Source organism: Ornithodoros turicata, chromosome 1, assembly GCF_037126465.1.
Source record: "Ornithodoros turicata isolate Travis chromosome 1, ASM3712646v1, whole genome shotgun sequence".
Classification (NCBI taxonomy): domain Eukaryota; kingdom Metazoa; phylum Arthropoda; class Arachnida; order Ixodida; family Argasidae; genus Ornithodoros; species Ornithodoros turicata.
In genome coordinates this window covers 92,040,881-92,050,415 of record NC_088201.1, presented here as the reverse complement: position 1 = coordinate 92,050,415, position 9,535 = coordinate 92,040,881, and the positions used below count along the sequence as shown (strand labels likewise).

Genomic DNA, 9,535 nt, shown 5'->3' with positions numbered 1-9,535 from the left:
CTCGACGTGACAAGCCAGCACGCTAACCACTCACTCAGCCACGCGAGCTGGTTGTTATTGTTGTACGTGTTGTAGCACAGCCCATTGCTCACTTTTCCATGCGTGCGAGATTCGATGCGTCAATCAGTAAGGACTACGAGCCACTGTGACTTTAACTGTACTCACGTTTTTCCAACTCATTTACGAACTGAAAATCGAATTTGACTGCAGAAAAAAACAAACAAAACAACAACAACAACAAATGATTGAGAAAAACCAGCGTTGTAAAAACATATCTAAATAGTTCCGTCGAACGCCGCTTGTGGTGCTGCACTACGCTTGCTCGAGCAGACGAGCGGGAACTACGAAGAAAATGGCGTACTGTGTAGCGTCCTTTTGAGAGTTACGCGGAAGTTGCTTTTCTCCAAACGAAGTGATTTTGTGCATCCTTCACATGCAGAATGGCTCCTATTAATATGGACAATATGCGAGATATATTCGTAATTTGTCAAAGCCGCCCTAATGCCTTCGCGAAGGGCATCAGTGAGCTCCTCAAGATTTACAACTCCAGAGATCACGACGAGTTTTTCGCTGAGCTTCGGACTCTACTTCAAGTAATTTTCCCGGACAGCGAGAAAACGGTATGTGCCGAACGCCTAATTGATTTCACAGCACAGTTCGTAGCTTCACCCGAATTGGTAACGAAGTCGGACGACGCTCCGCCGCAAAATAAACTTCTCACCGATGTCCTGACTACGGCATTAGAGTGGTCAGAATGTGCCAATAGACTGATTCGCCAGAGGTCATGCGAACTTGTAGGCCGAATTCAGCATCACCTGAAAGACGAGAGCGTTATTGACGACGAGTTGTTCGAGAATATGGAAGCTAAAATGATGAACCGCCTGTCCGACACCATAGCGGGAGTGCGAGCAAAAGCAGCAGGAGCGCTGGTACGTTTGCAGGAGCCAGCTAATTCTAAGTGCAGAATAGTGGAAGTGTTTCTCTTTCATCTGAACAATGATCCTAACCCAGAAGTGCGAAGCGCAATTTTGAAAGCTGTGGTTCCGTCGAACCGGTCGTTGGAAGCTATTCTGTCGAGAGCCAGAGACGTCAAGGAAGGAATCCGAAAATTGGCTTTGGAGTGCGTCACCAACAGAGTGCCTATAAGGTACCTGTCCATCAAGCAAAGGATGACGCTTCTTGTTGACGGCCTCAATGACCGTTCTCTGCCGGTCCAGAAAGTAGTCTCAGAGAAGCTTCTGCCAGCATGGCTCACACAGTGCGGCGAAAGCCCCATGGCCTTGCTCCGTATGCTCGACTGCCATGGCTCCGAAGAAACCATAGAAAAGGTACTGAAGCTTCTCTTTGAAAAGCTAGACATGAAGGAAGTCGCAGAGGCATTCAAAACTGAATGCCTCAACGAAACAAGAGTGATCCCATCTGACAAGTTGACCTGTGAAGGGGCAATGTACTGGAAGCACCTTGCCCTCTTCCTAAAGTCAAAGCAGGAGGCTGATGCCGATTTGCAGTTGGAGTCAATATTCCCGGAGCTTGTCACGTACAGCAGTTACGTCTGTGACTTTGTGCTGTCGCTAGATGAAGACAGTGATACACTGAAGAAGTTGGAGCACTGTTTCATTTCTCAGCAGTTGATTGGCTTGGCCACAGTGGCAGATATGAGTGACAATGCAGGAAGGGCGATGTTAGCACAAAGCATGCAGCAGCTGTTTCAGTCTCCAAAAGTGGGGTCTTTAATTGTGCCTCAGCTGGTCAAGACGATGCGCATGATACACCCCGAGAAAGACAAGATGCTCCAGGAAATCATGTCCATGGTGGCGGAAATCCAGGCTCCGTGGATGACGAGCTTTCTGGCTGTAAACGAAGACCAGTCACAGCCGTGGGATGTTCAAGTGGCACGTATGAAAGTTGAACTTAACATAATGCGTGAAGAGCTTGCAGAAGCCATCAACGAGGAAGATTTTGCCAAGGCTATCGACGTGAAGGAAAGGATTCAGGAGGCCGAAGGGATCCTGAAGGAGAAACGCCAGGAGATGGGAGAACTTCCCGACACAGACGATGCAAGCTGCTCGACGGATAGTGACCCCGACGTTGTTCTCAAGTGTCTGACCGTCATTGCAGAGATGCTGGAGAATACAGTGTTCACTTCCCTGCCTCCAATATTGGACACCTGCATCTACGAGATGATACTTCCGAGAATTTCCATGGAGGATGTGGCAGTACGGAAGCAGGCGACGCGTGTCTTGGCTCTTTGTTGCATTCTCAACAAACAAGTTGCAGTCCGTCACATACGGCTATTGTTGGAGATTGCCCTGGTGGACCATCCTCCGATCCAAGTGGTTGCTCTGAGTGGAGTTTTTGACCTGGTCCTTTCCTTTGGTGCTGAAGCTTTCGTAACCATCTTCAAGAACATCGTGGATGGACAGGACGGGGACGAGGAGGATTCGTGCGACGCGTGGAGCCTCGATCCACTTGTGTCGTTTTTTGTCAGGTTCCTCGATGCCGAAGATGGCGACGTGAGAACCGCCGCCGCGGAGGGACTTTCTATGCTTCAAATCTATGGCCATATATATTCGCCCAGCCTTCTTTCCAGGCTCATTTTGCTCTGGTACAACCCAAGCACGGACCCAAATTCTCTTTTTCGGCAGACACTGGGGGCGTTCATGGCTGCATATTCATCTGCGGGACAGACAGCTGCCCGATGCTTTGAGGAGGCCTTTCTTGTCACCCTGAAGACACTCTTCTCCGCCCCACCATCGAGCCCTCTGTCTCAGATCGATCCCCTTGAAGTGGTGGCATTTCTTGTAGACGTGACACTACCCCGAGCAGCAGTAGAAGACACGGAAGCTTCAAAGCCCACGGAACAGACGTCGCACGATCGGCTTGCGGAAGAGCTCTGCAACGAAGTGCTGAAGAATCCTTATGCTTCGGACATCCACGTGCTTCTGAAGGCCCTGTCGTTGTTGCAGATTACGGAGAATGCGTCTTTCAAGGAGCTCCAAGTTGCTGCCAGACAGATGGAGAAAAGGGTAAGAGAAAAGAGGAGCCTGGCATTGGTCAACAAGTTCGCATCCAAGGTGAGGTTGACCCCTCAGCAGGAAGATGACGATGACACCGGAACTTCCGTCACAATAGACAGTGTGACCACAACTTCAACAAGAAGTGTCAGGAGGGCTCCTAGACTGATTCAGCAGCAGGAAGTGTTGAGTTCGCAGGATTTGTTTCCATCATCACCCGAGATGTAGCCTCGTTTCTTTCTTTTTCCTGTGACTCCTACCATATGCAATATTTATGCGAGTTACATAATTTATGAAAATGTATTCGATTTATTCAGGTTTTTCGTTGCATGCGTGCTCTTTGTTTTTTCTTCGCATTTATTAGGGCTTATCGTTTCTTGCGCATTACGAGGGCATGAAGTATGTCATCTCAAAACTGTCTGGAACTATAGGTTACTTTTGTGCAGAGAGATAGACGAGGTGCCTTGGTGGACGTGCACAGGATCATCCACAGTACATCTATCTCGCTGACCATCCAAAAACAACGACTCCCGTACATTCGATAATGACTACGCTCGCTTTCAGCCTGAACAGTGAGTGGAACGATGCAAGAAGTCTCTTATTGCTTTATTTTTGCAGTGTTGATCAGCGCACTAGTTGCACGTGCATGACACGTCTGACGCCTCTTCCTTGTTGTTGGGCAGTGAATGCTACAAATAAAGTTTCAATCATCTTCTTAAGTACGACACAGAGAAGAATAAGTCCTCGGTATTCTGGCATGCCGTACAGTGCATCCATGATGTAATGAACCACACCTATGAAAGTGTCCCAACCCCTTTCATACATTCAAGGCACCGTTCACATGGGTCAACTTCCTACACAAAACTCGAACTGCCGTGCGACCAGCTTGGAGATGGCACCGCCTCTGTGTTCACACGAGCCAACTCGGCCGCTCCACTTACAAATAACATTATACGTCTTATTTCGCCGAGAGGGCAATGTGGTTATACGGCGTCAGTTCTTAAGAAAGAATTATTTGTCAGCCACGACTACACAATTTGTAACCAATACAGTTAATTAATATAAGGTGGTACGGCAGGAAAAAATTGTGTCACCATCGGGTGTGGACTTCCCGCAGTTTCATCTATGTGAACCGGTCATGTGTCAGTGCTCCTCTCACTGATTTTCTGATGCACGACCAGCTTCTTAAGTTTTCTTTCCGCAACCGATTCCCACCCACTTGAGTTGGTCATGGTTGGTGGTGTCGACCGACCACAACCAACTCCAAAGTTAGTCAGAGTTGGTGCAGAAAGTTGGCCCGTGTGAACGCAAGCCCCAGCCTAAGGGAGCACATAAAACCGCAGATTCTTCGGAAGTATTATCAAAAGTCTTGCATTGTCCATTCTGACATCCACTTACTCATTTGTGCTTGCGTCTGCCCACATTAGTGTTCATTATTGAATGTCAGCTTGACATCTGTGGTGTTTGTTTTCAAGTGCGCGATTAAACGCTTGCGATTAAGTTGTAAATTGAGCATGTGTTTGTAGGGAAGTATGCGAAATCAATACATTCAAAGAGGAATGCAAAAAAGCATGCCACAAATGTGACGTTGGCATCATACACCTACCAAACAAACAAAAAAAAAACCTGTAACTGAAATTGTCAGGAGCTCCACTATGATCAGCTGTCTTGTACAGAACAACCGGTACATATACCAACACAGTGGTGTCACAAGGGTATGAGTCACCCAGTGCAGGAACTCTGCGTCCCCCCCCCCCCCCCCCCCCCGGTAATGGATCCCTCTCCATACCATGCGATACACGATAAATATCGCTATCATACCACATGCAAAAAAAACACACAATAAAATCACATGCTAGCAGAGGGCTCCTCGTTCTGTTTTTGGTGTCATTGCGTCGCAGGGAAAGAGAGTACTGGGGTGGGTCATCACCCCTTTGTGTCGAGTCGCCCGGTGTGGACCACAACTCCTGCACCCCACCTGGTAATGCCACTGTACCAATGCTGTGCGATCATCTGAGACAACACCCCTGTGCACCCTTTTCCATTTTTCATCTTCCGTATGCCTACGAGGAATGCAGTGAAGCACTTACTGAAGTCTGGCCTTGTGATGTGGTGTCCCCTGGGAAGTGAAGGTGGTCAGGCTTCGTCACCTGGCTCTTCAATCAGGAAGCCTCCATAAATTTCCTTACTGTTTGTGAAAGTGCCCCTCATAATTAGAGATGACAATTGAACCTCTGTATGCAATAAGGGGATAAGCCGACTTATCCCCTTTTTACTATTTTTGCTACAATGACATCTACATACCAGTATGTACCTGCCAAAGAAAATTTAGGACCGTATTGCAATTTATTGGCCCGCTACAGGAGGGTAAGAATGGAAATGCAATGGAAGAAGGAAATGCATGTGTGTCAATGGGGCGGAGAATCAGATCAGGCCTCTTTTCCCAGTTTGGGATTGTTTGACTTATCCCCTTATTGCATAGAGAGGTTCAATTGGGTAAGTACAGCTTGGGACAAAAGTTTACGGAACACAGCACCTGCGTATTTCTTCAGCGGAGCGGCCCCCTGCTAGCTATCGGGAAGAGATCGAATAAGAAACAGGTGGCCGGTAATTCCATCCATTTCTCAGTATGTGCGTTGACTTCGGTTTGCTGCTAGATAGCCGCTCCATCGGAGAAATGCGACACTCCAGTGTTCCGTAAACTTTTGTCCCAAGCTGTGCCAGCTCCCGTGGCATAGTGGTTAGGATGATCACTTTCCACACCGAAACTGGGAGGTGACACGGGTTCGAATCCTGTCACTGGCTGTGCTGTCTGAGGTTTTCCCTGGGTTTTCCGAAGACTTTCCAGACGAATGTCAGCACAGTTCCCCCTGAAGTCGGCCCAGGACGCATACTAACCCCCCTGTCCCCCACTCCTTCCTACTGTCCACTCTCAATCAGTCGACATCTGTACGTCGCTCATAGCCACAGTTGCTTCGCGGCGCTAACACGGAATAAAAAGCAAAAATTGGGTAAGTGCAGAAGACGATGGAGGGTATAAGAAGCTGAGCACTGGTATATACGCTGGGGGCAAAAGAAGTGGCCTCATATATATGCTCTAACTTTGCGATGCAATTTTTTTAAAAGTAATCTTTATTGTCGTGCTTGTATCAGAGGGCTCGTATTCTTGCTAGCGCATGGGGTTAGCTTCAGAGCTGAAATGGAGAGAAAAACAAAAATAGTTCCTACGGCAGACTTATCTCCTGACTGGAAACATCAGTATAGTATAGTACAGCTTGGGACAAAAGTTTATGGAATGCGACATTAGTGTATTTTTTAATCGGAGCGGCCCCCTGATAGCGATCAGGAAAAACTGTAACAAGAAACAGCTTACCGGCTATTATATCCATCTCTCAATATGTATGTCCACTCCTGTTTGCTGTTAGGGTGTCGCTCCCATGGAGAAATGCGACACCCCGGTGTTCCGTAAGCTTTTGACCCAAGCTGTACTAGCAATATAAGTAATAGTAGTACATAGTTGTATGTAGCAAAAAAAAATAAAATGTCCAGAGAAAACAATACCATATGCAGCACACAGATAGATGTTGTGTACAACACGCAACTGTTTCAGAGATTACGACACATCTATTTCGTATTTGTATAAAGAACCCTACAATCACTAGCATGGGAATGCAGGGTATAGTTGGTATTTTGACGTGGTGTTCAAACAACCAGAGAAAAGGTACACAGACTAAATGAACAGAACGAAAACAACAACTGCTAACTCTCAACTGAAAGGCTTATTGACTGGAAACACAGTTTAAAATCATGCAGCCTGACACATTAAGATGAGTTAGGCATGATGCGATGCCTGCACAATACTGCAATTCTTGGAGAAGAACATTGTGCATCTCTATGATTGTTATCGGAGGAATGAAATATCTAGAGCATGGGAAAGCCTAGTATGCATCGCGACATGCCTGGCTTGTCATCATGTTCTTTCTGCTTCCAGTGTCAGGCTGTATAGTTTTAAACTGTGTTTCTGGTCAACTGACCTTTTATATGTTTTATCGCAGTTGTTTTGTTCCCTTCGCTTCGTCTTTGTGCCTTTTCTCTGACTGCTTGTTTTCTCCAACACCTTATAATCACTCACTGTTAAATACCATACGTGGGGGGTTTTCCGGCCTTCTTGCTAAATACCTAAAGACGCTCGTAATTTTGCCATACGATACGCTTCTTACACCTACAGTTTTTCCATTCGCTGCATTGTACAATTAGTGTTTCTATAACGCATCTCATCACGACCAATTGTTATACAGGAATGTTCAGAATAATTTGAAACAAAACGTTAAAATTTTGCAGGTTGGGTCAGGCTGCGTTGACTCTTTTTGACACCCAGGATTTTTGTCTGGGGGAGGCAGGGGGTGACACCCGTAAGTTGGCTACTGTCATGTGTATTCACATGTACTATTTGCATAGGAAAATTTTTGGGGTGTAGGTGTGGGGGCTGCTGGGGAAATTCATGGGTGACTCGATCTCAGCGGTTTGGATACGAACAAGTATGCAGAGTATGTGTAAGGCGTCAAAGTGAAGAGGGCGTCCTTGCTTTCTCGTTTAACTTCAATCTTGAGTAAACTGCATGACATAAAAGTTCGAAATCTCTATGGGTGTGACTCTTTTTAAATTTTTGCCACATATTAATTGAGGTAATTTTGTTTACTGGATTGGAAACTAGTCAAGCAAAAGTGGCATTTTTGTCGTGAATTTCAGGAGTCTACGGCCACTACATATTATTCGAATGAAAATCACTGGGCTTTTGACGGGATTTCCAAAAAAATTTCACATCGGAAAAGTTATTGCTCAGAGGCTGTGAATTTTTATGTCGTGTGGGCTGTTTCCAGAATCAAATACCGCTTCCTCCATGGACACCCTATAGGTCCACTACATGCACATAATTCATGCTTGGTTATGTGGCATATTATTGTCCGATCAGTGAAAGGATATAAATGTGACAACCTTGAGTGCATCTGTGATTACTAAGACGTAACCTGGATATGGCTAGATCTTCAAGAAAAAAATGACTGCAAACTGGCGTCTACTCCCCATTATGTACACACATTTGTGGGCCTTTGAATTTGATTTAGCGTGATTAGCAAGAGTAGAGAGGAAAGGGAATAGTAGGTGGTGGATATAAAAGGATTGATCTCAAAGTTGTGCTTGGTGTAGCCAGCTGTGGTGTCTGAGGTTTTCCCTGGGCTTTCCGCTGAGTTTCCGGACGAATGTCGGCACAGTTCCCCCCCGAAATTGGTCTAGGATGCATACTAATCCCGGGGAGTGGAGAATTGCTCACTGGACATTTGCACACCCTGTTCCAGAGGCGGAGAGTTTTCATTTTCCCAGGAGGGGGCAAGGGCGCACCGCAAAATAAGTACTCTGGCGGGGGTGGGGGATATGTTTATTAAGAAAAAAAGAAAGGTAAGCCAGATGGATGTCGGCATGTTATTCAAAAAAAAAAGTGAAAGGGGGAAGACAAAAAAGGAAAAGAAAAAAGAAAGCAAAAGAAAACAAAAAGAAAGAAAGAAAAGAAAAATGAACACAAAACTAATCACACACTCTGGCGGGATCTTATGATGTATGCAGAACTGGTATAGAAATAAGAGGAAGGAAGAACAGAAAAAAAACCAGAGAGAACATAAACAGTGAACATGTGCACAACTGAAGGCATTACACCTTTGAAAACTGAGTGCAAAATGAACAAAATGCATTGAATCCTCGGTGTTTGACCCGAAATGCGCGCAATATTATGAATATGGTCAATGAAATGGACCAGCGGGAGTTGAACCAGCTCCCAACGGATATGCGTTCCGAAGATTCTACCGACTGGCAGCTGGCAGGTACCTTTTCGACTGCTTTCGTTTCATTGATCTGATTGCTTTGGGTGAAATTCAGGCAATGTGTTGTGTCATCCTCTGTGTTTCTTCGCCTCACCTTCTACTGTGATAATAAGTATGGTGGGCGGATACATATTTTACAAATTGCAAGATGCATTTTTGGGGTTGGTGCCTCTTCGCTCTTTTGACCGGGGCGCTCCGAGCCCCAAAGGTTGGTGTCAGTTTCTTAGCGGGACTTCCCGGGGGAGGCGGCGCCCCCCCTAGTTCATGTTCCGGGGGGGGGGGGGGGGGGGGGGGGGGGGGGGGGGGCAAGGGCCCCCGCAGTCGGCGCCTATGCCCTGTTCTATTTTAACATGAGCCCACCCTGAGAGTTTCATAATTCATTTTCATCTTTTCTCCTGTGTGAAGCGGTGAATGATAAGCGTTGTATTTTTTAAATCACAATTTCAGTTTTCAAACTTTTTAGAAACAAATTCATCATCTGACAGCTGCTAAAAACCAGCTTCGGCCTTCCTTTGGTGGAGATAAAAGACTTCCATAACACAAGATATGACAATCTCAGATGCGTCAGTCGTTTTGGCCCTTTATAAATGTGGCCACACCTGGCTTTTCTTTGTTATTTGGAGGTATCGAACCCAAAAGTTTTAGTCT

The 9,535-nt window shown here is 46.2% G+C and overlaps 1 protein-coding gene across 1 annotated transcript; it reads left to right on the top strand.

Annotated features, from left to right (window-relative positions):
* The first annotated feature begins 306 nt into the window (after positions 1–306).
* Positions 307–3,736, top strand: LOC135366332 (condensin complex subunit 3-like). Its single transcript, XM_064599006.1, has one exon. It carries the CDS (start codon positions 441–443, stop codon positions 3,240–3,242), a length of 2,802 nt encoding a protein of 933 aa, XP_064455076.1. The 5' UTR covers positions 307–440; the 3' UTR covers positions 3,243–3,736.
* The last annotated feature ends 5,799 nt before the right edge of the window (positions 3,737–9,535 follow it).

Excerpts from the sequence above, each read along its gene's own strand:
- LOC135366332 (XM_064599006.1), top strand. The coding sequence starts at position 441 with ATGGCTCCTATTAATATGGACAATATGCGAGATATATTCGTAATTTGT.